This window comes from Rhinolophus sinicus, chromosome 9 (genome assembly GCF_057876585.1).
Source record: "Rhinolophus sinicus isolate RSI-liver-muscle chromosome 9, RSI-T2T, whole genome shotgun sequence".
Classification (NCBI taxonomy): domain Eukaryota; kingdom Metazoa; phylum Chordata; class Mammalia; order Chiroptera; family Rhinolophidae; genus Rhinolophus; species Rhinolophus sinicus.
In genome coordinates, this window is record NC_142509.1 from 16,378,685 (window position 1) to 16,406,481 (window position 27,797).

The window sequence follows — 27,797 nt, forward strand, 5'->3', positions numbered from 1 at the left end:
AGAAAAACTCAAATCAATACCCTAATCTTAAAATGTTATAAAAGAACAAATTAACCCAACCTGGCAGAAGAAAGGAAATAAGAAATGCTAGAGCAAAAATAAACAAAATAGAGAATAAAAAACCAATAGGAAAAGTCAACAAAACCAACCAGAAGTTGGATCTTTGTAAGGATTGACAACACCGACAAATCTTTAGACTGACAAAGAGGAAAAAAACAGACTCAAACTGCTAACATCGGCATTAAAGCAGGGACATCACAACCTTATCAAAATAAAAAGGATCATAAGGGAATACTATGATAATCAAGATCAAATGGGAAAATTCCTAGAAAGACACAAGTCCCAAAACTGGCTCAAGAAAAAACAGAAAATCTGAATAGATGTATAACAAGTAAAAAGATGAATTAGTAATTAAATAACTTCAAAGAAAAGTCCAGGCCCAGATGGTTTCACTGATGAATTCTATCAAAGGTTTAAAAAATTCATACCAACCCTTTGCAAACTATCCCACACAATGGGAGAGGAATGAACACTTTCCAACTAATTCTTTGAGGCCAGTATTATCTTGAAACCAACAAAAACAAGAAAACTACAGATCAGTATCCCTTATAAATAAATATAGCTATAAAAGTCCTTAACAAAATACTAGCAACCCAAATCCAGCAACACATAAAATGATTATGCACGACCAAGTGGGATTTATCCCAGGAATGCAAGGTTGGTTTAATGTTCAACACTCAATGTAATATACCATCATGTTAGTAACGTAAAAGACAAAAACCACATGATCATCGCAATAGAAGCAGAAAAACCATTTGAGAAAACCCAACATCCATTCCTGGCAAAAACTCTCAGCAAACCAGGAGTAGAAGGAAACATCCTCAATCTGTAAGACCCACAGCTAACACAGCATGCTAAGTGAAAGACACTAGTAACAAGGATCACGTCATGTGATTCCATTGCTATGGAATGTCCAACATTGGCAAATCCACAGAAACAGCAGCAATTAGTGGCTGCCAGATGTTGAGGGGCTAGGAAATCGGGAGATTTAGGAGTGATTGCTAATGGGTATGGGGTGTTCTTTTTGGAGTATTAACAATATTCTTAGGTTGCTGTGATGGTTGTAGAACTCTGAATATACAAAAACCCACTGAACTGCATAGTTTAGAAGGATAAAATTTATGGCATATAAATTATATATCAATAAAGCTATTATAAAAAATGCATTCTTCAGATTTGAGAAGCCCTTGCTACAAATAACCATAGAATCAGATCAGCAGCTCAAAATAGGGCAGAATCATGACACTCACCTCGAGCTCTTCACTGTCTTTGGGTTTCTCCTCAGAGGTCTGTTTAACAAAGTCAGGGATGAGGATTTCCAGCGTAGCTCGGGCTAGGAAAAGAAAAACTCTGAGGATGAGGGCTTGGGTCCAGCCGGCTTCCCAACTCCAGAGCAAGCTGCACACTGGATCCTATGCAGGGAAGGCCAAGGTCTCCACAGCTCAGAGGGGAGCAAGGACCCCAGGGAGCAGCAGCACTTTAGAGGCAGCGACAGCAGATGGAAAAAAGTACATCCTGAGGAATGGAGGCAGTGCTAGGGGTGCTTTTGCCCTGAGACACTTGTAGCAGGTGAGGGAGAGATCTGTGTGTCAGAGGAATCACGTTGGTGACGTGGGGGCAAATGACTCAGCAGAACCTGGACCAAGTAGGAAGGACTCCAGGCTGAGCAGGCTACTGGCGTGCGGCAGGAATAGGCAGCCACACAGGATGATCCTCTGGAGAAAGCATCTGCAGCTCAGAGCACAGGGATGGCTGCATGGTGAGCACAGGGGCCTGAGTGAGCAGGGCTGCCACTTGCCACTGGGTTGAGGAAGTGGGGCACTGGTGGAGGGGGGCGGGATGTGAGCAACAGTCTGACCCTGTAGAGTTGTAGTGCTAGCAAGACATCTGAGTGCAGATGTCTAGAGAGCAGCTAGGACCTGGGCGGAAGAAGTGGATCCCTGCACACGGAGAGGAGTACAGCAGGGCCTGCCACGAGAATGTCTCAACCCCATGCTGGGCCCCGCTCTGAGGGTTGAGCTTAAAAAGTCTTTTGGCAGAATTTCTCAAAATTGGACAGCAGGCATTCCTGGAAAATGTGGCGGAGTGTGTGAGTCCAGCACAGCCTCCCAGAGAAAGGACAGACAGTAATGTATTGTTCCAACTGTCCTCAGCATACACCATCAAAAGAAAGCATCACCAAGGGAAACTGAGTCTCACAAGCAAAAATACTTTCACTGACCCGAGACCTTGTGAGACTGATAAAATTGACATACTTCACACTCTGTGAAGGGCAGAGCTGCTCTGGAAGACAACAGGGGAATGACAGAAACCTCAATAATTGACTTATGGGTGCCAGGGCCTGGGGTGTACCCAACAGCCACCCTACAATGTGGTCCACTCCAAGAAGAAGCCAAATAGTCCTGAGGCTAAGGCAAATGGCTTCTAGAAAAGAATGCCAATGACTACTAATCCTGGGCACAAAAGCAAACAGTACATACATGGTCAAAAAGAGCAATGGATTTTAACCAGAAAACATAAGCTTTCCCACAATCTGCTGCCATGCTGTGTTCAATGAGTGGCAGTCCCAAATTTGGAGTTTGAAGGACTTAGGAAATCATCCTTGCGAACGTCAAAACCACTGAAAGAGGATGCCAACAGCATGGTGACCCACCTGTTTGTCATCTCCTAGCAGGCCCACATTTTGCTCAGTTTAAATACAAACCCACTCTAAAACAAGTGCCCAGCTGCCCAGTCAGCTCTGTGAGCAGTGGGGACAAAGACGGGAGATTCCAGCTCAGCTGCCCCTGAGTAGACAAGGGACCTTCTATTTTTATTTCTCACGTTTTACTTTCTGTATTTAAATCTTTTCCAATGAACACACAATTTTATAAACCCAAACTAGATGACTACATAAATAAAATAGATTTGCCCCAGCCATTCCCCTCCCACTTGGGCTGCTGCTCAGCCCTCCCCAGCCAAGGGGAGGGGCAGACACAGCAGGCAGCGTGGGGCTGACACCCAAGCAGGCATATTACCAGCTTTATTCTTCGCAAGTTTTTTGCTGCTTGCAGTTCCAGATCCATAGGTCACACCATCAATGGTCACCGAGGCGCCAAAAGGCTCACTTGGGTTCTCTTAAAATTAAAATTATTATTTTAAAACACACTTGCCAAGACATTAAAAGCATGCATGCACATGCACACACACACACACACACACACAATCTGCTCACACCAAAATAAGGTGGTGTCAGGGCTGCTGCTGGAAGGCAGAGAGCTAGGGGCTCCCTGAGGCATTGAGATGGGGCTGAGGAATGGTCAGCAGGCAGAGAGCGCACCAGGAAAATTGCAGGAAACAGGACTGTGGGATAGTGAGCTGGAAGGGCAACAAGAGGACAGAGGCAGAGCCACCAGAACAGGGACCAAGCTCTGTAAACGATGGGCAGACGACGGAGGCGAGGGGAGGCCCAGATGCAGTTAAGCCAAAGAAACATGAAAAAAAGGAGTGACTCCTAGGTTTTGGCTTCCAAGGAGAAAACAAATTGGTTTTCACAAAGGTGTGATGAGGTCGGATGGATGAGACATAGCTGGTGGAAGTGCAGGCCTGAAGCCCCTTCATCCACCTGGGGGCGCCTGGAGACAGTGGGAGGCCTTCCTCAGGACAAGGGACAAAAGGAAGGTGGGGGAGGGGGAAGTGCAGACAAAGGAAGAAGAGGAGGCACAGATCCTTAGATGGGACACAAATGAACCGCTTCTCTGCTGCATGCCTCTCCTTGCCCTCCCCTTTCATTTCTATCCCAGCTACATGGGGCTAATGACCAGCGCCCGCCTCCCCAGCCATGACTAAAGTGAGGTGTGTGACTTCAGGACTGAGATGCAGAAGGTCAAACTTACCACATTCAAAGAAATTATAAACCGGGCGGACCTTGAGAACGCGCTGCATGTACTCGTGCAGGATGCAGACCTCAGATTTCCCATTGGGGTTAATGACAAACTCTGTGACAAGAAGGACCGTCTCAGCAACAGGGTGAGCACCCACCACAAGCGAGCACTCGGGGTCTGGCACCATCCAAGCTACTGAGTCACTGAGTAGGAGGGGCTCACCACAGTGAATGTGGCGGACCCCTGCATTGGTGGAGTAAACATAAGCTCTGAAGTAAGTGCAACTCAAGCACAAAGTATACATTTTAAGCATCAAATAAAAAATAACAGTATAACCAGTCTGCCAATGTTACAATTTACAATCTCCAACTCACCTTTCTTTGTGGGTGCATCTTGCACGGATAAAGTGATGAGCTTCTGATTGGCTGGCAGAATGGGCCGCTCGGACTCAGCCTGTTTCCGTTTCATTTCTCGGTTGAACTGCCGCCGCTCAGCCCACGTCCTGAATTTCTTCACAGTAACTTGCTCAAAGTCGAAACGCTTCTCCAGGTAGTTCCGAAATTCCTCAAGATCTGTACAAGATTTACCAGAGAACCAGTAACTAATTTTCAATGCAAGAGTCATATTTCCTCTGCCCAGTGAGTTGGACAGCAGTGGGCTACCCATCACACAGGTCCTGCCACGTGATACCCACTGCCCTTTCCTTGTTCCTTTTGAAGGGCAAGGAAAGTAAAGAATTAGGTCCCTTCACTTAGCCAACTCAAATTATTCTGCCGGGTCCCTCATGAACAAACTTCTGAGATGTCCTTTTAGTTTATTTGGAGCAAGAACTAGGATTTTTTTTAAAAAAAGGGAAGCTTAAAAACAGAAACAAAAAATCATATGGCCTTCAGGGCCTTTCCCCCTGTATCAAAACAGGGGCCTGCCTGCCAACAGCAGTCAGGGGGAGCCGTGTATCCACTGCCACCTCGCTCCCTCCCCTGCAGCCACCCTGGCCTCCTCTGCATCCAACAACACACCCAGGTAGCTCAGGCCTTGGCACTCATCACACCTACCCCCTTTCGGTCCCTGGCCGGGCCCCATGGCTCACCCAGGTGCCTTGCCTCCAAAGCACACCCCTCTGTCCACCATTCAGTGAGGTTCCCATTCAGTGAGGTCCCTGGGACCTCCCGCTTTTACTGTTGCACCCACTACCCCTCTCCCCCAGGACATGCTCGAGGTTCCCATGGCCTCACTGGTTTCCTTCCTGCCTGCCTCCTACCACTCAAGCATAAGCCCCAAGATGGGCACTGCCATGGCTCATACCCAGCCCTAAGAGCAGTACCCCAGAAGGTGGAGGGAGGAGTTCCATGTAGGAAGACTGATATGTATACAGTTAAAAAAGGCTACAAAACCATTTACTTGTACCTACTTAATTATAAACTGAAACTACGTATTTCTTTACGTATGAATGCAGAGAAGTGAGTCTGGAAATAAGTATCAATGGTCACCTCTTGCAAGAGAGGGAGGCAGGTGTTTTAGAACATCAGGAACACATTCAGGTGTTACGTGTGGATAACACATGGTATGAAGCAATAACCCACTACATTAAGTTAAAGTATTAAAGGGAGAGCTTCCTTCCAGCTAGGTCCCCGAGAAAAGCGCCAACACACTGACAGAGGAAGCCGACTTAGATGAGGGACGGAGACAATGCTAGGCAGACAGTTTGAGGGGAGACAGATCCATCCATCAGGGGAGCTGGGGGGCCAGTGAGACGCTTTGCCCGTTCCCCAGACGCACGTTGCTTCTCCCCCAGCCCCCAGAAGCCGACCTCCCCTTCCTCGGCAACAGTGCCCCATCTCCTGAGTTCTTCTAGGGCTCCTCATATGCAAGATTTATAAGACAGGCCAGGCAGCAACACAGTCAGAAATCCTGAAAACACCAAGTCCTCTGAAAAAGATTCAGTAGGTGGGCTAGAACAGCTCGCCATCACTGAAGAGACAACTAAGACTTGAATGGGTTCAACTAAACCAAAAGACACAGAAGAGACAGTGAGAAACACCAACACACATCCAAAAAGCAACTGCAGGATTTAAGCAGGAAATGTCCACAGAAGAGTGGCAGAGTTTCCCCACACTGAGTCTGTGGATTGAAGTAGCTCACTCTGAGTACATCAGGATAAATCAAAACACCAAACACACATCCTACTGAAAAAGCAAGACTTCAGGAGTGAACGTAAAAGTGACTAGAGAAGACCCGTCTACACTGACAGCATTGAACTTGAGGCCCTGCAGAGCCAAGGCACAGGGGTCTGGAGCTCGGGACCCGGATAGGTTCTCCTAAGAACAGGGAGATGAGGCTTTCCAGCCACCTGGGACTAGGACAGAGATCCCTAGCAATCGCTGCCTCACAGACACAACTAGGAACAGATGGCACTCAGCAAAAGGAAGGGAAGGTGTGAAATGCAGGGGCATCCCTGCAGACAGTCCTGGCCAGCAAAGGGGAAAGAGAGTTCATCCGGAAACTTACCAACTGATTCGTCTTTGCACACCTCCACTTTGGCCTTCACCTGCCCCAGGGCCCCGGGGGCAGCCTCAGCCCCCAGTGGGTCCTTCTCATCTGGGGGCCCTGAGTCAGCCCCCATGGAGTCAGGCTCTTCCAGGGGAAACTCCAGCTCCGCAGATCGGCTGAGTGGCTTGCCAGGGGACACTTCCCCACTAGGGGCGAGCTCACTGCTTTGCTCCCTTTCCTCATTGTCCTTCATTTTCTTGTAATGCAGACAGGGGATGCTACTCAGAGGAGGGTCATGTTTCTGTGAATAGTGAAATTGCGACACAGATTACAAGGATGGCCCCAAAGGTCTGAACATCTGATGCTTTTCCCCTGCCTTGACTTGGCTACAGTGCAATGTGCGCAGACGTGCATGTTTGGTCTGTGAACTTACAAGACTAAATTCATGACTGATGTGTCCCCTACCCGTATGCTTCCCGTTCCCAAGAAGTACGGCCTGGACCAAGTGACCACGCGAGACTCTCTGTGTAGGTACACGGGGACTCCGGAGTTATGGAATGTCATGATCCACCCATCAGGCAATGGTTCCGTAGGTGGGCGGCCACGACCTGCACAGAAGACAAGAACATCCTACAATCACTTCAGAAACACAGAACCATTGGGATGTTTCTAAAATGGACACGTGGTAGATAAAAACAGTAAAATGGACCAAATATTGAAAAGAACCTCTCAGGACCAGAAGAGTAGGGGAGTAGGGAAGTGTCCGCCTTCCACCAGACAGAGCCTACCCCAGTCCTGCCTGCCACCCAGTACCTCCCATGCACGACACTGTGCTCTCTTGTGCTTGTTTATCCCGGGTATAATGTGAAGGAAACTTGGCTGCTGCCTCCACAGCTGGTGAGCACCATGGGTACTCGACTGCTCACGCGCCTGCCTTGGCTGTGGCCAGAGGCACCCCAGGGGCTGGGTAAGCTTTGCTCATAAACTGCATGTTTATTGAACACTATTCTCTGTAACCAGGTGACAAGTCCTCACTGTAATGAAGCATATAAAATGTTACTTCAAATTAATAAATTTATAAATCAATTTTAAAACACTACTCCCAACCTCTTCCTTGTTTTACAGGCAGTCCTTAAAAAAATAGCTCAAGACCTGTTATCCATTTGACACCTGCCACTGACAGGCCTAGTGGCTGGGAAAAACACAAGACAAAGATTTAACCAAAACTTAATTTTCTTACAGGTACTGGGATCAAGTTAAAAATTTTAGAAACAAAAGGAAAAAAAGCAAGTGAAATCTACAAAAATATATACATGATAAAGATAGCGCCAAGTGGCTCCCATGGCAAAGGGGTGGCACCCTAGTACCACATCCCCGCCCAGCACTGAGGGCCCCAGGCCTGATACCCACAAGTGGCAGATACTGGACAGCTGGTGTCAGGACGGCCCCTGGGAGGGAGTGTCTGTGCACTGTCACACACTCTCCCCAGTGAGCAAGGGCCAAGGAGCCGGCTTACACCAGCTTTGGGCTAAGTCAGGAGGGGGAAAAGCAAATGAAATCCAAGCCAAGCACAACACAGGACACAGGTGCATCCGGGCCACTCATTCACTTGTGACGATGAGCAGTCACAAAGTTGGCCTGGCTGTTTGAAGAGCTCACATGCCACTCGTACACAGTCTGTGAGCATGAGGGCCAGCCTGCAACTGCTGGGAGGGAGGCAGCAGTGCGAGGCAGGCTGCCAGGTGGAGAAGGCTGCAGGGGGAGGCAGCGCCCTTGCAGGCAGGCCAAGTGGCCAGGTGTCCTCCAAACCTGTGTCCTGCTCAGAACGGACAGGGCTTTACCTGCTCAGAGTGAGTCTGCTGAAACCACAGAAAAGGCACAAAGCAACCCTGCTGGAGGCACCAAGGTGAAGCCTGCCCCCTCTACCCCTTCTCAGAAGCTGAGGCCCCAGGTTCATCTCCGTCTGCAACCAATGAACCCCACACTAGCCAACATGGGCAGATACATGTGGTACCCAGCAGTGCTGACATGTCCACTCCACAGCCACAGACTGCACACCACCTGCCCCTCAATTCCCTCCCATCACATCTCGCCAACTTCTGCACCCTGAGTCTCATCCTAAGGTGTCACCTGTGTGCCAGTCTCCATGCATCTCTTCAGCCTCTCTCCGCTGCCCAAGTGCCCAGCCCAACATCTCCATCTAAACACTCACAGGCGCCTCCAGACCAGGCCAGACAGGAGCTGACACCAATTCCTCTCAGACAGGCTTGACAAAGGAGCTGCAGGGGCACAACTCTGGGCACCTCCTCACTGCTCTCCACATTGTCCCCAAATCCTGCACCTTCAGAACACCTCCACTTGTATTGTACTCGAGTTCCCATCCTGCCCACCTGAAGTGCATGGGCCATGCTACAGCTAGAGCTGTGCTTTTAGACAAAAATTGTGTAACAACACCTGTCTGCTTCTAGTGGCTTCTCCCGACAACACAGAACCCAGAACGCAGACCTTGACCATGACCTGCCACCACGCTGAGCACCCACTACTGGCCTCCGTCAGCACATACGCTGGCTGCCGGTCCTGTCATCTCCTAGCACACACCAATGCCCCCTCCTAAGGGGTCCCCTCCCAGTTCCTCTGCAAGACTCGTCTCTCTGTGCTTTCTACAGCACACACCACGATCCCACGATCTGCACCTGGAGGGTCGTGATTCTGGATGCAACCTTGAGTCTTGTCTGTTTCCTCCTTATCAGACATGACTATCCTGCACTCCAAAGCATGCCGACTACTGTCTGGCAACCCGAGTGCTCTCAAACTTGCCCTCCTGCCTGCTTGTGAAAACTCAGTCCTGTCTGACCCGCTGACTTACTTTTGAGCACGGTTTTAATCTTGGTCATCATGGGCTGCACGCTTGTCTCTGCATCGGACGGATGGTCGCTGTCCCCCCCGTATTTCTCCTCCACTCTCCTCTTTTTGGGAGCACAGAGGCCCTCTTCCAGCAGCGCATCGACATCGTTGTCAAAATCGTCCTGCAAAACACGCTGTTCAGACACCAGGGCCCCAGCACCCGCATTCCTGCACAACGGGCAACCTTAATGGCACTAGTGAGAACGGACACAGAAAAGAGGCGCTCGAGGGGGCCTAGGTGTGTCTTTATGGTGCATGATCATCTGAAAAGCAAATGGGATGACACCGACAACTGAAGCCAACAGGCTTGGTCCAGACGCACACACCATCAGGGAGCGCTTCTCAGCAGCACCTTCCAACTCAGGTTGGGGAAAAGGTACAAGGCCAACCTGTCAGCCAAACTTTTCATTAAGAAGTTTAAAAATCTGGACTCTTTATTGCTGTCTTTTTTCCACATTAACATTATTCCACCTCATACGGTTTCTTGTTTTTCTCTGCAACATCACCTTTCAAAAGATGCTGCAGTTCCCAAACACCTCTCTTTGGGTTTTGCTAAGAGCACTCCAAAGGAGGGGCCACCGACATACCTCGTAGGAGAAAGTCAAGGCCTCTTCGTCCACTCTGTCTCTCTGCACGATTGCTTTAGCCGTGAACCCGCCTGCTCCTTCTTCATCTAGCTCCAAATTGTCAGTAAAATCTTCTAACTCATCGAGCACTGCGTACTCCACTCTCTTTTCCTGATCCAGCTCATGCTCCTCATCCTTCTTATCAGCACTCTCCCCGCCCACACCCACCCCGTTACCCACACTCCCGCCAAAGGGACAAGCATGCACGTCCCCACCGACAGGGCTAAGAGCCACGCCGCACTCTGCACGAGCGGCGCGCTCCACTCCCGTGTACAGCACTCTCCTGTCCTTACTCCTGCAGCTCTCGGTAAAGCTCACGCTAATCTTTACATCCTTAAGCAACTTAAGGTCAGGGGAGAACTTCCGGACCGCAGGTGCGTGCCGGGCGGTGCGCGGGCTGTGGCCACTACAGTTCGGGTCTATGAGGAGGCGGGCCTTAGAGAAGGATCCTTTGGAGAGAAGAGAAGCTCCGTAGAAGTTGAGTGGGTCCTCAGCAGGGGGTTCGGCCTGTCCATCACCACCAGAGCCAACGTCCATTACCTCTGCATCACTGGACGTTTGCAGGGGAGGTGGTGGAGACTGTTCACGGGGCAGCACTTGGAGGGGACAAGCACGGTTCTCCATCACCGCTTCTCCTGCGGGCTCACGCGGGAGAGGAGAGGGACTCTCATACGTCTCCATAGTAAAAGTGGTTAAGACTATTTTAAAAGACCAGTTTTAAAAAACCTTACATAAATCTATACAGCTAACATGCACAAGTCCGTCGAGACCCGGGTGCCGTCCTGCCCGCGCTGCAAACGCTGGCGGCTTAGTCAAGCTGGCCACATTGCTCTTTTCATTAATGTAGACAGCTTTTAGAACCACTGCCTCAATTATTGGAAATCACAATGCACTCAGCTTAAATGACTGACGACTAAGCGAGTCTGTCTTCATGCCAAAGTGGCACCTTTCTTCTTCCACCTGCAAAGAGATTTAAAAACATCATCACAAAATGACAGAAACCTTCCGCTTCCCTGGTACCAAGAGTCGAGTGCTATTAACAGTGTAGTAAAGAAAGTAATACTGCCTAAGAAAATCTTTTAGTCTTTAAAACTAAATTTACTTTTTTTCTTCAGAACCTAAATTATCATTTAAGTCCAAAGTTAAATATTGTATTAAATGTCCACTGTAGTTCCTACTTCAGAAGCATAAAAACAGTATTATCTTAAGGCTCAGAAGGATTAAAACTACACTAAATTTCACCGCAGCATTCCCCTAACTCAGTTTATTGGTAAGCAAGCACGCGGTGCAAGGCTGCCCTTTCCAGAAAACACATAAAGTGTGCGGCCTCCCTCCGGCCATCAGAGTGACATCAATCCACTCACCTGCTAGGGCTGGGTCAGTCAGAGGGTGAATGCGAGACCCTCAGCTCAACTCTGCAGCGCTAGGGCCTCAGAGGTGCAGCCAGGCGCTCTGCTACCCTGGAACCCCAGGGCTCTCCTGGGCCCACAAGCTGGCACGTGGACCAGGACAGTGATGCAGCGTGCTGAGGTCGCCAGAGGTGGCATGGTTCTGTTCCCAGCAGAGGGGGTGGTGTCTGTGGGGAAGGGAGCCAGGCTGGGGTTGGTAGGGGAGCTGCAGGAGACAACTGGTGCCAAGGCACAGGGAGTCCTGGGTGCCATCTGGAGCCTGGCTCCATCCTGGGGGCAACGAGGAGCCACCATGGGTGAGGTGACTCTCATGCCACATTTCAGTCCCTATTTGAGAAAGGAGACTGACCCCTGTGCCAGGCATAGTTCCTGTGCCCAAAGTGTAGGAAGAGTCCTCTAGGCCAGAGAGCCAAGGGGTTCAAAGAGGCTCTGATGACTGGGTAGCAGCCCTCAAGTACAGTGAAGATCGGAACTGACTGCTCTGCTAACCAGGGAGGGGGGAGCACAGACAAGAAAACCGAAGACGAGTGAAGCTTCCCCCTGGAGGGGCACACGTGTTCCAGCACTGAGGCAGGAGCCCGTAGAGGAGACGATGGCGCCTCCAGGCAGACCTGTCCAACAGGTGTTGAGGCCACAGCTCTGGAGCTGTGACTGGCCCTGAGACACAGGGCCAGAACCCATTAGCAAGGTGGTAGTCCCAAAACCACAGAACAGAGGCTGCACAGAGAGGGAACACAGAAAAAGAGTTGAGGATGCAACTTTGAGAAGCTTTACTCCAGAGGAAGCATGACAACACTAGCTGTGAAGGCAGCTCAGAAGGACAATCTGAAAACCCAGACGTCTGCAGGAGGGCTGAGCACCAGAGCAGGAGAATCAGGTGCAGGCACACACACATGAATATGCCATGTACATGGGTGCACATACACATACACACATGCCCATATATGCGTACGGGGCAACTTGACTAGTTGTATGGTCTGGAGCCAGCAGACATCACTCATTTAAGAAGTTTACAGTGAAGGGACACAGCATGGTGGTTGTATTTTGAAGGTGACACAATATAAAAATCAAACACTTGTTTAGATTTAATCATTTCATTCAACAAATACTGACTGTCTACTCCGAGGGAAACACTACCATAAACAAGAGACAAGGTCCCCACCACCTGGACACAGTTGGAAGGGCAATGACCACTGAACTGTCACTCTATTCCTAGATTCTAAGATATCCTTATGTTCTGATTTCAATGCGAACTTAACACGATACTTCCCCCAGAGATGTGTCTGTGAAAGGTGCTAAGGATGAAGGAAATGCAGGACATAATAATGACAGACTCTGAACTGCAAGTAAATGCTGAGGAGGCTGCAGCCAGACAGGCACCTGGAACACTGAGTGGAGTAAGGCCAGTCTCCTGGCAACCAAGAAAGATCATTTAAGAGAAGGACAGGCAGGTCAGCTCGCCCAGCGCTACAGAACACAGATCAGACCTGGATCAAACCCTCAGCACCTGGCAGGTCTGCACACACCCCAAGAGCCAATCTGTGATTCTAGGGGGCTAAAAACAGCTAAAATGAAGACACGAGGAGATGGAGGCATTGAAGACAAATGGCAGTACAGGACGGGGAACATCAGCTACCATGTTAAAAGGCCAAGGAGCAGCCACGTAGAAGCACAAAGCAAAATGACAGTGATAATAACTGATGAAAGGAGGCCTTTAAGAGGTGCACAGGGTGGGGTCAGAGAGCTGTGGAGAGAGCGTGTGCGCTCCTTGGGAGACCAGGAAAATCTGCCCAGCCCCAGGGGGCAGTAGCTCAAAGCGCAGAGCCCCACGGTGGGGCAGCCCTGGGTAAGTTCCTTGCTTTCCCTCTGCAAGCTTTCTCTAACTCATTCAACAAGTGTCTGCTGAGCACCTTCCACGTGGTGCACACATACCATCCTAGATGCTAAGGACGCAAGACAGACAAAATCTCTGACCCACAGAACTCACATTTTAGCAGGAGAGATGGTCAAGTAACAACTAAGAAAAACTGAGACGTGCTCAAGAAAAACCAAAGCAAGGGGTTAGGGAAGGGGAGGCATCTTCAGGAAGGGTGAACAGCGAAAGCCTCACAGCCAGCATCCATCTGAAGGCAAGGAGAGCCAGGTGGGTAGTGCGGGGTGTGAGGAGGGGACAGTCCAGGCAACACAGAGAACAGCAAAGGCCCTGGGATAGGAGTATGGCAGGTGACAGCAACGTGCTGAGGGGGCATGACAGGCGGCCATGCCAGTGAGGGCGAGCAAGACTAGGAGTCTGGCTCTTCTCTTGAGAGAGATGGACCACTGGACAGGGGGGTCAAAGCAGTGAGGTCGCATGAACCAAGGGCAGCAGTGACAGCCAATCCTCAGCCAGACCCCGTCCTAAGCGCTTTATACACTTCCACTCAACAGCTCTCACAGCATTGTGAGAACGGGTAAGCAACTTGCTCAAGGTCACACAGCTAGAAAGTGGTGCAGCTGCTTTACCACCCAGGCAAGCTGGTTCCTGTCTGTACTGCCTCAGTTTTACACTATCTTGCAGTTTAAAAGAACCACTCTGTATTCAGAAAAACTATAGCTGGAGAATGGAGAGAGGAGCAAGACTGTGAGCAAAGAAGAATTAAGAGGCTCAGGTGGCTGGGACCAGCATGTTAAGATGGTGAAAAATGGTCCTGAGGGTTGCATGGAGGCCTAAGCGAGGAATCCAAGTGGCTCCAAACCAAGGACAGAGCTGGCATGTGCTGAGGTGGTGAAGGCACCATGAGGAGAGTTTTGGGGAGAGTCAAGATTGGGATTTAGGTTTGGTCATGGCTACTTGGCATCAAAGTAACACATGGAGATGTGGAAGAGGCAGCTAGAAAGGTGAGGCTGCATCTCAGATGGGAAGCTGGGGCTGGAGATGGAGATGTCAAGGAGACAGCATTAAAACCAGGAGGCTGGATGAGATCGCCAAGGAGGGGAGGGCAGCTACAAGAGGCCTTGACCAAGCAAACCAGTCAGATATTTCCTACCTCCAAGGTCACCATCAGACTATAAAACAACCCTTGGGAACTGCCCCACACAGTGCCTAGCCACATTAAGGGCTCAAAAGATGGTTCTCCCGCCATTGGCTTCATTACTGCTTCAGCTGATTGAACACACGGATGTAAACCTTTCTTGCCAAGTGATGGTAAGCCAGCAGCAGACTCACAGCAGGCTCCCCTGGATCTCTGACACTGGGGTAAAACCAATACGCTTGGACAGTGCCCTTGGCTGGAGTCCACTTGCTGGGCTGGCATGGAGGTACTGGCTGTGATAGTCCAGTGAGGTGGCTACTGCCTTTAGGTCAGGCCTCTCCTGCTGCAGCTTCCCGCCCAACCCAGCGGCAGTATGACCTCATCCATTCCTTTTGTCATCCTCCAACAGGCCTCACATCCCCGTACTCACAGGCAGCACCAATTATTGGCTATTCACTCCGTTTGGTGAGTGAAGGCCTGCGACAGGGTTGCCTGTGGCCCTGTGACTGAGAGTCCATCCTGCTACCAGGAAACAAGAGGGTCCCGGCCTAGTGGTGGGCCTTGCAGTCACCAGCGCTAGGCTGGACCGCCGTGCACGGGGTAACAAAGTACATGCAAGCATGCAAAACCACAAATCAAACTTCTACCATGAGCAACCCAAGTCCATCGGATGATACTTGACAGGTATCACTGTCAACAGGTTGCCACCTTCCATTTATTTCTATCGTGATCATTGTTACAACAAAACAACATTCCGATTATCTACGTGATACTCAATCCATGAGCATGTGGTGAAGAAAAAGACTTGGGCGACTTCTCCGATTTCCCAAACTGTGTTACACCCGGCAGGGTCCTAAGCGAGCAATACCCTGTTCATACCTTTCCCGCCTGAAAGCGACGCTACGGCTTCGGGCCCACAGGGCGAGGGGCTTCTTTACACTGAGGCCGTTTACCCAGGCAGAAGGCTACCGGCGTCGGTGCCACCTGAGCCCGGGGCCCGCCCCCCAGCCGCACCCCCCCGGGCGGGACCTCCGCCCCGCGCTCTTCGAGGCCCGCGGCCATGATGCTTCACAAAGGCCGGGACTCCGCGTGGCCAGGCCCACCCCGCGCCCTCCCACCCTCCCTCCCTCCTCGCCGCCCGCGGCCCCCGGCCCGAGAGTGGAAGGGCGCGCCCTCACGCAGGCCGCAGCGCCCGCCCGCCGGCCCGCGGGGCGCCCCTCGCGCCCCGCACCTACCTCCGGCACCCGTGGCCTGCCCGAGCTGCCCGCAGCCCGACCACAATAGGGAGACCCTCACGGCCCAGCCGCCGCCGCCATCCAGAAAGGCCACCCAGGCTCTCCCCGGTCGGCGGGACCCGCCTGCCGCGCGGGCGAGCGGAGGGCGGACCTTGGCGGCGCGCGGCCAATCCCTGCGCGCGGCCGCCCCGTATTGGGGGTGACGCCAAGCGGGCTGCGGAGGCCACCAATCGGCCGCGCGGGGCGCTCGCGGCCTCGGCGCGCGGCCCAATAGCGCGGCCGCGCGGGCGGGACCAGGCGCTGAGGCCACGGCCGCGGTAACGGTCGCCGCCCGGGCGGGGCTCGCCTCGCGGAGGGCGATGGCCGCGATGAGCGCCGGGAACGGGGAACGCGGGGAATGCCGGGAACAGATGAACGCGGGATGCGCGGGGGACGCCGGGAACGGGGCAGCGCGGGGGCTGCCGGGAGCAGAGGGCGCTCGCGGCCGTCCCGGTCTAGGCAGTACGGAGGAGGCCGTTGACACCGGCATTTTCCAATTAAAAGCATTGAATGTAATCAGGAAAAAAGGAGAAGTATGTTCAATTGTCTGGCACTTTTTCATTTGCTAATACTGTATCAGGAGCCTCAGAAATGGGAGGGTGTCAGTAAATGGAGAAGGGACCACTCTTCCTTAATTAGGCCAGAATTCCAGTAAATAAATGTAGAAGGAATGATGAAAGAACATATACCATTTGGCAGCCAGCACATTAACTGCTGCAGACAAAAACTATGGATGTTAAAGATACTGGGCTAAAGTATGAGGGAGCGGGTTGTTTTACAAAGTTGCAAAGTTTCTCCCCCAAGATACTTAGTAACTGCAAAGGGAAAATGGTGGAAAAACCTGAGACACCACCACCTTACTCAAGTGAGAGTAAATGTCTACACACATCCAAACTTATCAAGTTATACTCTTGAAGGATGTGTGTTGCATTGTATATTATCTCAATAAAAATGAAAAAACAGCACCAGGAAAGGGATACTGTGGGCCTCCTGAGGACATAGGAGGTAGGACAATTAAGTTCACGAATTCATCCTAGAAAAAGTGCTCCATACCTCATTGCTGAATATCACTACGGTCACCTTTGAAGTTCTCCCCTTGGGAAGCTATGCACCGATGCCAGTGCCTGCCTAGTCCACTCTTCAAAGCAATTTTGGAACTCGTTCTGCAATGGCCATCAGAGCTGACGTCGTATTACCCTTGATGTCCTGAATGTCATCAAAATGTCTTCCTTTCAATATTTCCTTTATCTTTGAGTAAAGAAAGAAGTCACTGGGGGCCAGACCAGGTGAATAGGGAGGGTGTTCCAATAGTTATTTGTTTACTGGCTAAAAACTCCCTCACGGACAGTGTCGTGTGAGCTGGTGCATTGTCGTGATGCAAGAGCCATGAATTGTTGGCGAAAAGTTCAGGTCGTCTAACTTTTTCACGCAGCCTTTTCAGTACTTCCAAATAGTAAACTTGGTTAACCGTTTGTCCAGTTGGTACACATGCATAATGAATAATCCCTCTGATATCAAAAAAGTTTAGCAATATCGTTTTAACAAGTTCATGAACTTAAGTGTCAGATCTCGTATATCACTGGTATTAATGCGCAAAGGCAAAACCTGAATGTAATCCTGAAGAAAGATCAGACAAACCCAAGTGAGGAACATTCAACCAAAAAACTGGCTGGTACTTTTCAAGTATCAAGATCATGCAAGTCAAAGACTTGAGGAGCTGTCTTCGATTAAAGGAGACACAAGTAATTACGACGTGGGATCTGAATCTTAGATTGGAATCTAGTTTAGGAATGGGATATTAGACAGTTGGTAAAATTCAAATAAGGTCTGTAGATCGCTTAATATTGTATCAATGCTAATTTCCTGGTTGGAATCATTTTACTGTGGTTAGGTAAAGTTAACATTTGGGGGAACTGGATGAAGGATATTGGAATTCTTTGTTCAATTTTTTCAAGTTTGTAGCAAGTTGAAATCATTTCAAAATGAAAAGGTTAAGAAAAGGCAGGGAAGAGGGAGTGTTGCAAGTGAGAAAGCTGCAGGACTACCTAGGCCGTTCCCTCCCTTCCTGCCCCCTCAGTGGAAAGCACCAGGCACCTCACAATGAGCATCGAGCCCTGTGAGGGTCTCGTTTCTGGGCTCAGCCTGCTGCTGGCCTTGGCCCAGTGCAGTCAGAGCCCATGGGAACCCTCAGCACACCACCACCCAGCTATAACCACCTCTCCACACTTCCATACTTGCTGAGTTAGAGGCCCCACTTGCCCCAGTTAGACATGAGACCTCAGATCTGCACCCTACAGCCAGCTTCCCACATGGCCTGGAACCAACTGAGTGACAAAGACCCTCACCACAGGACACCCTGCAAAGTCCCCACCTATATCCAGCCTCAGAGTCACAAGATGGATGGCTGGAAGCTGGAACTCCAGCCCAAACTGGGGAAGGAAACTTTTCCCTCTGGGCTCCTGTGTTTTCACCTCAATCCAGCTGCCCCAGGAGCCAAATCGCTGATGAAGGGCCTGGATGATACCTTAGCCGAGTGATCAAGGTCACCAACAAATGCATAGACATGCAAATTTATCAAAAGATGCGATCTGGGGGTGTCTCTGAGGCCAAAAGTCCAGGAGCCCAGGTCTGCCAGCATGAGACCTGAGGTCAGGCTGCATTCCGGGGATGGTCATGCTTGCCTCGGCATCAGTCAGCCCCACACCTCCAGCCTGCATGCTTGCACACCTCAACTCGGCCATTTTGGAGCCAGAGAGCAGGAGAAGCTCATCTGGGACGGGGAATCTGAGAAGGCGGTAATTCCCCATCCACCTGGGAGAAGAGGACCCATGTTGGGAACTCAGGGATAAGATGCATCTGTTGACAAGCACAGAGAATTGGCTAAGCCATGCCAACGTCAGGTCCAGGCCTTCCTGGATGGCATGTCAAAAGCATTTCTAGAAGGTGTCAGCTTCCTAGGGTCCTTATACCCTTCTAATAGCACAGGGGCCTCACTTCAAGGGACTCACCTAAGTAAATGAAGCCTTGGGAAGCACCAGCACTACCATCCTTTGTTCAAATGTCTACCTGGCCTAGGCATCAGGATTCAGCAGTGGGCAAGAGAGGAAAAGGCCTAACTTCCTGGAGCTCTCCTTCCGACAGGGAGACACACAAGGAACAATGAAAATACATACGAGTAGTGCGTCATATAGTGCTGCTACAGAGAAAGAGCAGGGGACAAGGCAGGGACAATTGCAACTTCAGATGGGATGCACCCCAACCCCAAAACTTTAGCAAAGGCCTATGGGATGTGAGGCAGAGTGTGGTTAGGAGGAGTTATTCAGGCAGACGGTATAGCAAGTGCAAAGGCCCTGGGGCAGGAGCTGTGCAGAAAGCATGACCATGACCGGGGCAGGGGCTGGAGCAAGGGACGTGAAGGTAGGAGAGGTGCCGGGCAACAGGGTGAGACCAGTATGGGACGGCTGTGGGCCCACGGGGGCAGGCACGCCAAGGTCCACCGTGTCCTCCTGCTTCTTCCTGGCTTCATGGCTCTGTCTCCCCACCTGCCTGGGAACTGAGAGACTGTTATAGTGTCTCCCCAAGCCTCGGTTTCCTCATCTGTAACGTGAAGGTCACAACTGTATTATTTTGCTAGGATTGCCACAACAAAGTATCACAAATGAGTGGCTTAAACAACAAAAATTTATGCTGCCAGTTCTGAAGGCCAGAATCCTGAGATCGAGGGGCCATCCTCCCTCTGAAGGCACCAGGGAAGGATCTATTCCAGGCCTCTCTCTCAGCTTCTGGTAGTTTCTTGGCATGTGGCAGCATAGCTCCTGTCTTCATAGGACGTTCTCCCTGCATGCGTGTCTATCCCTGTGTGCAAATTTTCCATTTTTTATAAGGACACCAGTCATATTGGATTAGGGCCCACCCCTTTGACCTTATTTTATTTTGATTATCTCTGTAAAAACCCTAATAAGGTCCCATTCTGAGGTCCTAGAGTTAGGACTACAACACATCTTTTTGGGGCACAAAACTCAACCCATTACAATCACAGAACTACACTCTGAGGTGCTCCTTCCGGCGGCGGGGGGCAGACTGTTGGGGAACCCTGGGCAGGCTGGGTGCAGAGGGGTCCATGACAAGGGTGGAGAAGCTTTCCCTGGATGCCCCACCCCTGGGGCTCTTCAGTGGCTCTACGCCCAGCCCAGCAGTGCCCCACGAGTGGACATTCCTGGCCAGAGCGGGTGCTGGCATGGCGCACTGGTTCATGCCGTGGGGTGGCCTGCTGAGGCAGACAAAGGCTGTTGGGCATCAGCAGTGCCTGAGCTGGGAGCCTGGCTCCTCGAGGCTCAGCCAGCCACTTGTGCGACTTGGGACCAGTTTCCTCTTGGGCGTGAGGGCATGGGCTATGTCACTGCTTTGAACCACCTTCAAGTCTGGCTGTGCTCAAGCACTTCTCTTCTGAGTTCAAAGTGAGTCAAGGAGGGCATCAGGCCCCTGAGGGGTGGTCGGGGTGGGAACGAGGAAGGCAGAGTGGGCAGTTCGAGCCTGATGTACGTCCATACCCCACCTCAAGCTCCCATTGCTCTGACAAGGCCAAGTTGGAGGTCAGCTACAGAAGCAGAGGGAAGCCTTGGTCTTGGCATCAGATACGTGGGACCCCCTTACGCTTGGCCCTGGCTGGGGACAGAGACTCCCAAATGCTTGCCCAAAACCAGAGTTCTGGGGTTGAGACAGGTTCTACTTGCCCTCTCACGCTGATACCCACCCCATCCCCTGGCCTCCCTGGTCCACAAGGAGCGTGCGCCTGACTACACCAATCCCTCAGGGCGTTCCCAGAGGCTCCCACTGCACCTGGATAAATCCCTGTCTCCTCCGTCCAGCTTAGGAGGCCCTATTACCAGCACCTACCAGGCACACAGTCTCTCTCGCACCGTCCTCTGGCCAAGGACCCTCAGGCTTCCATCATGATACCCAGGAGGCCATAAGCAAAAGGAGAAAGTGGAAAGAGCCTTGTGCCAGTGTCTGTACCACAGGAGCTCCTGCGGGCTGGGAGAGCAGCCCCCGACCCCACCCACACAACAGTTCCCGTCTTCTCTATCACGCAAGTTAAGGACTTGGAATGCATGGACTCACCACAGCCTCAGGTTTTATTATCAACATCTCACTTCAAGTACAGATTCCTATGAAGTCTGACTCCCCAGGGAAAAGGGAAGGGCAGGGGCTGGCTGTGTCCCTTCGCTGAGGTAGGCCTGCCCAGGACCCATGGCCCCCAATAGGAAGGCAGGCCTGACAGGCTGCAGAGGTGCCCAGCACACACAGGACCCCTAATGTATGCAGGACCACCCCCCACAGGACAGCCCTATGCACACAGGACCCCCTATAGCACACAGGACCCCTAATGTATGCAGGACCACCCCCCACAGGACAGCCCTATGCACACAGGACCCCCTAGTGCACACAGGGCCACTGGATCCACCAACCAGACTCTGCTTCTATTATGAGAGTAGGTTTTTCTCAGGTCTTCCTCATTTCTCATTCCCAATGTGGCTTGTCTCCTCTCCAAGAGCAGGTCTGGTTGTCAGGAACTGGACTATACCCACGAGAGGAAGGACTTTGAAACAAAGGTCTACTCCTGTTGTTTTGATCAAAGCAAACACCCATTGGCCAGATGAACATGCAGGTGTGTGAGGCATACTTCTGCCTGTCTGGCACGTACACACGTATGTGTGTTCCAGCACGTGTGCATACATCTGTTGCCTGTGCATGTGTGTGTGTATGCCTGTGTGCATGCCCTATGGGTGTACATGCGTGTACATGTATGTAAGCATGTGCCTGCATGTGTGTCTCTATGCATGGGCAGGGGGTAGGTCCAGGTGCAGTCACACATGCACAGCACACCTGGCCCTACCCCTGGCCTGGCTGTGGGATTCTGTCGCTCCCACTAGCATAAGAGTGGGCCTCGAGCTGGATACAGGGACACAGACGGATCACACACAAATCAGAGGGCCCTGGTCCTGGGGGATACTGGCTGAGTCACAGGCAGGGCATGTGCTGTGGAATATTCCCATCACCCCTCAGGGCAGGGCCACTGGCCACTCCCAGGGGTGGGACTTAGCTCTGCAGCCTAAACTCATGGGTGCGGGTCTCCCAGAGGGAAGGGTCCTTGTCCAGCATGCTGCGCTCTGTGAAGGTCACATGCCCGTCTGCATCCACAAGGATGATCGTGTTGGTTCTGAAAGACAGCATGGGGCCCATGTTCAGCCCGCTGCCCTTGGCCACCTCTCAGAGCTCCAACTGGGGGAGAAGGGTCAAGCTCACCACACCTGGGGCCTGTGCTAGGCACTCGGCCCCGCTGGAGGCAGGTCACAAATAAGCAGCTGCCTCAGCCTTGGGGAGTGGAGGGGCCCGTCTGGGGCAACTGCACACTGAGTCTGGTGGGGCCTGGAGCTCCCCAACAGGCCCATGCTCGGCGAGTCCTGTCGCCTCCACTCTGAAACACCGCAGCCTGCCTTGCCCTCTGCAGCGCAAGCCCCAACTACCCGCCACTCTCACCAGGGTGGGCCCTGGGCTGACGATGCATTGCTCCACTCAGACCCCCCCAGCCCCCAGGCTCTCGGGCAATAGCCTAGCACCACTACCAGGGGCTACCCAGACATTTGGCCATGCTCAGCTCTTCCAAAAGGTTAAGCTGTCAACTGCTTGGGGACTAGGTCTTCTCCACCTGGAAACCTCCCTCCGGTCCTTCCTCACTATCCCCACCACCCTGTCCCAAATGCTCAGTACACCTTCTCTCCTCCTGTCTGGCCCTCCTCACGGTAAGTACTCACTTTGTTAACACCCGTCTCCCACTGATGGGGGGCGGGCACTGGGTCCCCAAGCAGTCCCAGTGCATGCAAGCTGACACCCAGGGTGGGCACATGCATACTGAAGACCGGGCGTCCCACTCAAGGTGGGACCCAGAAGCCATGCTCCCAGCCAGGGAGCAGACCTGACGCTCTGCTTCACGCACCAAGTACACGTGAGCACACTATTTCGTCACAAAAGTAAGCCAATGATAGAAGAGGGGCTTGAAGGAAATGACAACCCTGCCGAGGGCAAAGCTAGCCCAGACGGAAGGGTTGCCATTCAGGCATGCCACCCACAGGCCCTGGGGTATCAGTGCTAGGTGTTCATGTCATACTGGCCCTGCCCCAGCCAGAGGGCTCAAAGCTGTCATTTCCTGAAGGAAGGCAGACTCGGGGGGCCTGCTGCCCTCTCAGTCAGCAGAGCATCACCCCCTGCCTGACGCCCTCAGCATCAGCAGAGCCTCAGCCACTTCACCACAGCAGGGTTGGCTCACAGCCGCTTAGGAGAGCTACCTCCTCACCTGCATGGAGGCAGCAATAACCCAACCCCTCCCACTGCAGGGAGAGAAGGAGCCTGGCTCACTCAGTCTCAAATAACCTAAACCCCAAAACGAGGTGTCTGTGTGACATCACCCTGACACCAGCCAGCACTTGTCATGGCTCAAACACCTGAGAACTCAAGTTCCTGAGTACTCAGTGGCCATGGGCCCCCAAGGGCAAGGCCCCTCTATTACAGTCACTGCAGGTCCCCAGCCTGGCACAAGGCTGGCACCCATGGAGCCCAGTGTAAGCCCAGCTTAGGAAGATATGGCTACACAAGAGCTACTCTCCACTTCCAAGCCAGGTGGGTCAGGCATGCGGCAGCAGCATTCCTGGAGTATCCTGGCTGGACCAGCAGCCTTCCCTCCTCTGTGTATCCCAGCCACCTCCAAGTATAGCATGTGGGCTGCCCTCTGATGGAGCCACATGGATGGGCCGGGCCTCCTTCCCTCCCAGGAGGGAGGAAGGCGGGAAAGGAATTTGCTGGGACAGCAGACACCCATGGCAACAGCTTCTCCCTCCCGGACATTTTCACCTTGTGGCAGGGACCACTGGTTGCCCCTTTCCTGGGGAAAGGTGACGTCCCAGGCTGAGACGATCTAATCCCGTCCCTGGTAACAAAGAGAACGGGACAGGCCCAGGGATAAAAGGCAAGTGAAGGGAAAAGCCAGTCAGTGGGACCTCTGGGCCCACAGGGATTTCCTGACATGAGTGTGTCCAACGACATTCCAGCCCCCTCATGGCTGTGTAGAGGGCAGGGGACAGCCCAGGACTCCTTCCTGGGAGGCAATGAAAGCCTCAGGGGCCTCTTGCCTGATCTGCAGCACCCCTGGGAGCTGGTATCTGCTCACCCCACAGCCCCCCGAGGTGCAAAGGCAGCCGCTTCTAATAAAGCAGAGGCTCTGGGATCCATGGAACTTAGGTAAAATCAGGTTCCTCATGGGACAGGACTGGATGCGCCAAGCAGCTCACCATACCTGGTGCCATAGTCTGGGCAACGCACACACACAGCTGCGTATTTGCTCAGAATGGGCTGCACGTACTCCCTGCCCTGGTCCTCAATGGCCGGGTCCGGCAACTGCCTGGAAGGACAGAGTAAGGGTTACCACCAGCACCTGTGTGGCCCACCTGCAGCCCTATCTATGTGCCTGAGGAGCCAACCAGCCTCGGAAGAGCTATTTTGTGCACTTTACTGCTCAAGGCATCAAACCTCTGTCAAGACGTTCATTGAGGACTCCATCACTGGGCCTGGGCTGCTGGACAGTGACCTCTGGGCCAGCTCCCCATGCCAGGGCCACCAGGAGCTTTCCCAGGGCCCAGGACCCCACAGCCATGAGCATCTGTGTGCTGGGAAGGCTCTGCTGGATCTGAAAATCCCTGCACTCTGTTTGGTCAGAGCTGTGCAGGGCCCCGTGGTGTGGGGAGGGCAGAAACTACCGCAGGAGTGAGCTTGCCTTCTCGTCTCAGCGGGGCCTGGGTGCTGAGGGCACTTCGGCCAGGGGCACAGCTGAGAGGTGCAGTCACCTGGCCACACACGCTCCCTTCCCCTCCCAAGAGGTAGCCTATGGGCATCTCTCCACTCGACCGGAGGCTGCTCAAGCCCTGCAGCTTGCTGGGCACTATAGCTGGTGCCAGGCCCAGAGCTATCAATAAGAGCAGCCAGGGCCTGTCATGGGCCAGCCAGGCCCACTGTCTGTCAGGGCAATGACAGAGTTTCCCCAAGGGGGCGGCTGTGCTGAGTTGTGTCCTGGTTCATGGTTCAGAGAGGAGAGGTAGGGTGAACAAGGGACAGGGAGGGGCCTTAGGGGTGAGGAGCGGGAGGCAGGCCATGGGGGCTCCTTTAAGGGGCCACCGGGTATCTGGGCAGGATGTTGGTGTGGCCTGAGTGGGGTAGGGGAGGGATGCATGGGCGGTATTGCTGCGTGGGAAGAAGGTAGCTGGCCAGCACCATGACCCCCTGCTGGAATGGCCGAGATATGCCGGGGGTGGCGTCCCTGGGGCAGGCGCCCCATGCAGGGAAGTCGGGTCAGGGACTCCTTTTCCCCAGGCAATTCCTGGGGCAGGCGTGTCTGTGCCATGGCTGCCGGTGGGATAGCACATGGGGAGCACACCAGATGTATTCTGAGGCTGGTACTCTCTTCTGTGGTTTGCTAAGCACCTGGAACCTTCTAAAATCTCCCACGAGCCCTCTGAGTGCAGACAGGGGAGCCTCCACGTACTTTTTGCCCCACGTGAGCCGCGCCAAGCCTCTGAGAGCACCGAGTTCCCTCGTGCACTGGCCCACAACTGCCCCATCTCCCATCATCAAAGGCCCCCCCATTGGAAACTTCAACTGCCCCCAGGAGCAGGCAGAAGGGGGGCAGAGGACAGTGTGTCAGTGCATCCGTCAGGTTCCCCTGCAGCGAAGGAGCTGGCCCCAGTCACCTCCACAGGCCTCAAAGGGCCGCACAGACTGCCTGCCTCTCTGCCCCAGGGCCAGAGCCATGGGCGGACGTTCTGCTCACCCCAGTGCGACCCACCCACTCACGCCTCCTCGTTGTTGAGCACGTCCAGGAGCTGGGCGACGAGGACGTCCTTAGGGAGTGCCTGGCTCCGCTCCACAGCCTCCAGGAAAAGCCGTTTCCCAAAGCACAGCTTCCTCCAGGGCGTCTCCAGCAGCGCATTGCTCAGCCCGTAGGTCCCTGCAGGGAGGGGGTCAGCCAGCCAGTGCAGAGGCCCCGCTGTCTGAATTTAGGGTAAACTCCCACCCACCCGCCCAGCACCAGCCAAGGTACCAGGGACACAGCCAGTGGCACTGTGGCCGGGCTGTCCCACACTCCAGCATTTTCTCTACATGTATTCCCAACCCATCTACACAGGGAAAGGTGGAAAACTCAACATGGTGGGGTGCCTACAGGAGACCAAGAGGCACAGATGCCAAATGGCCTTGATAATAAGGAATAAGCAACCTGAAATCCAACTGGGCAAAGGAAAAGAGAACCTTGAGAGGGAACCACCTCTCCACCTCACTTGTGTCTCTCTCTAAGCTACCAGAAAGCTGCAAGGTGTGGGTCTACCTAAATATGTCAAGGGTGGGAGAATCAGCAGCCTGGAGGACAGGAAGGCACCAGCCCTCAATCATTCCTGACTCACATCAGTGGTTAGGGAACCCACCAACTCAGGACAGCCCCGCTTAGTGGGCACAGGCAGGGTCTCCTCTACATACTGGAAGGGGCCCTGCAGGTAAGACTTAAGGTCTCGGCTCAAGTTTCTCAGAACAAGTTCTCAGTGGTTAACAGAAGGCATTACAAAAAAGGAAAGGGTTTCTCAAGTCAAAAAAAGGAGAGGCACAGCCTTGAGGTGGAGAGGCAACAGCAGGCAGCAGGGACAGGTGAGCTCAGAGTCATGCGTCCTGAAAGATGCACCAAGGACAGGGAGTGGCCACCCTCTGCTGTGGCCAGACTTTCAGGGCAGGATCTTGACTGAGTATGACGTGACTCCACCCACTTCCCAGGAAGACAACCCCGGCTCTGCCAGGCCCCAGTAGCCACGCCACCAGTCCCGGGTATCACTGTGCTTTATCCAGCAGGAGCGACAGGAAAGGCCCCTCACCAGTGGTGCTGGGCACCTGGGTAGCCACATACAAAGAATGGAGTGAAACCCCTACCTCACACCATCCACAAGAATCAATTCAAAATGTCTCAAAGACCTAAATGCAAGAGCGATTAGAAAACCTAGGGGAAATGCTACACAACCTTAGATTAGACAATGATTTCTTAGCTATGACACCAAAAGCACAAGAAACGAAAGAAAAAAACAGGTAAAATGGACATCATCAAAATTTAAAATGATGTGCTTCAAAAGATACCGAGAAAGTGAAAATACATCCCACAGAAGGGGAGACAATTTTTGCAAATCATGTATCTGATAAGGGGCTAGTAGCTAGAAAATATAAAGAACTACAACTCAATAATAAAAATACAAACAACCCGATTTAAAAATGGGCACACAAATCTGAATAGTCAGTTCTTCGAAGTAGATACACAAACGGCTAAAAGCTGCTGAACATCATTAGCCATTAGGGACATGCAAATCGAAACCACAGTGAGTTACCACCTCCCACCCACTAGGATGGTTGTAATAAAAAAGACAGACAATGACAACTGTTGGCGAGGATCTGAAGAAACTAAAACCTCGTACACTGCTCTTGGGACTATGAAATGGCAAAGCTGCTTTGGAAAATAGTTTGGCAGTTTCTCAAAATGTTAAACAGTTATCTTATGATTCAGCAACTCCACTCCTAGGTATATATCCAAAAGAAATGCAAACGTGTCCACACAAAAACTTGTAACAAATGCCCATAGCCGCATTATCCACAAGAGCCAAAAGGTAGAAATAAGCCAAAGGTCCATCAAGGGACGAATGGAGAAACAAAATGTAGAATACATGTACAATGGAATATTATTCAGCCATAAAAAGGAATTAAAGCCCTAATTCATGATACAATATGGACGAACTGTGAAAACATTACACTAAGTGAAAAAAGCCAGACACAAAAGGCCACACATTATATCACTCCATTTATATAAAATGTCCCGAATAGGCAAATCCAGAGACAGAAAATAGATTGGTGGTTGCCAGGGGCTGGAGAGAAGTGGGAATGGGGAGTAACTACTAATGAGTATGGTTTCTTTTTGAGGTGATGCAAATGTTAGATAGTAGTGATAGCTACACAACTTTGTGACTATACTAAAATCTACCGCATAATGCACTTTCAATGGGTGAACTGTGTGATATGTGAGTTACAT

The 27,797-nt window shown here is 52.1% G+C and overlaps 2 protein-coding genes across 8 annotated transcripts in view; both read right to left on the reverse strand.

Moving 5' to 3' along the window:
* The window catches only part of DGCR8 (DGCR8 microprocessor complex subunit), a 34,968-nt gene extending 19,038 nt beyond the window's left edge, over positions 1-15,930 (reverse strand). Inside the window, exons 1-10 of one of the 3 annotated variants that reach the window (XM_074321884.2) lie at positions 15,599-15,765; positions 11,308-11,519; positions 9,905-10,903; positions 9,280-9,439; positions 6,879-7,021; positions 6,432-6,714; positions 4,298-4,495; positions 3,936-4,037; positions 3,078-3,176; positions 1,311-1,393 (exon numbers count right to left, since the gene is read on the reverse strand). In XM_074321884.2, the coding sequence (XP_074177985.2) occupies positions 1,311-1,393; positions 3,078-3,176; positions 3,936-4,037; positions 4,298-4,495; positions 6,432-6,714; positions 6,879-7,021; positions 9,280-9,439; positions 9,905-10,624 (1,788 nt within the window). In that variant the 5' untranslated portion in view covers positions 10,625-10,903; positions 11,308-11,519; positions 15,599-15,765. Of the gene's footprint in view, positions 1-1,310; positions 1,394-3,077; positions 3,177-3,935; positions 4,038-4,297; positions 4,496-6,431; positions 6,715-6,878; positions 7,022-9,279; positions 9,440-9,904; positions 11,520-15,598 lie in introns of all 3 variants that reach the window. The other 2 variants (XM_074321885.2, XM_088800867.1) reach the window with 2 other exon arrangements.
* A 4,824-nt stretch (positions 15,931-20,754) lies between these two features.
* Positions 20,755-27,797, reverse strand: part of TANGO2 (transport and golgi organization 2 homolog) — a 36,944-nt gene continuing 29,901 nt past the window's right edge. For 2 of the 5 annotated variants that reach the window (XM_019755919.3, XM_019755918.3), the window contains exons 7-9: positions 25,538-25,691; positions 23,988-24,092; positions 20,755-21,857 (exon numbers count right to left, since the gene is read on the reverse strand). In XM_019755919.3, coding sequence (XP_019611478.2) covers positions 21,737-21,857; positions 23,988-24,092; positions 25,538-25,691 — 380 coding nt within the window. In that variant the 3' untranslated portion in view covers positions 20,755-21,736. Of the gene's footprint in view, positions 21,858-23,545; positions 23,622-23,987; positions 24,093-25,537; positions 25,692-27,797 lie in introns of those variants that run through there. The other 3 variants (XM_088800868.1, XM_074321890.2, XM_088800869.1) reach the window with 3 other exon arrangements.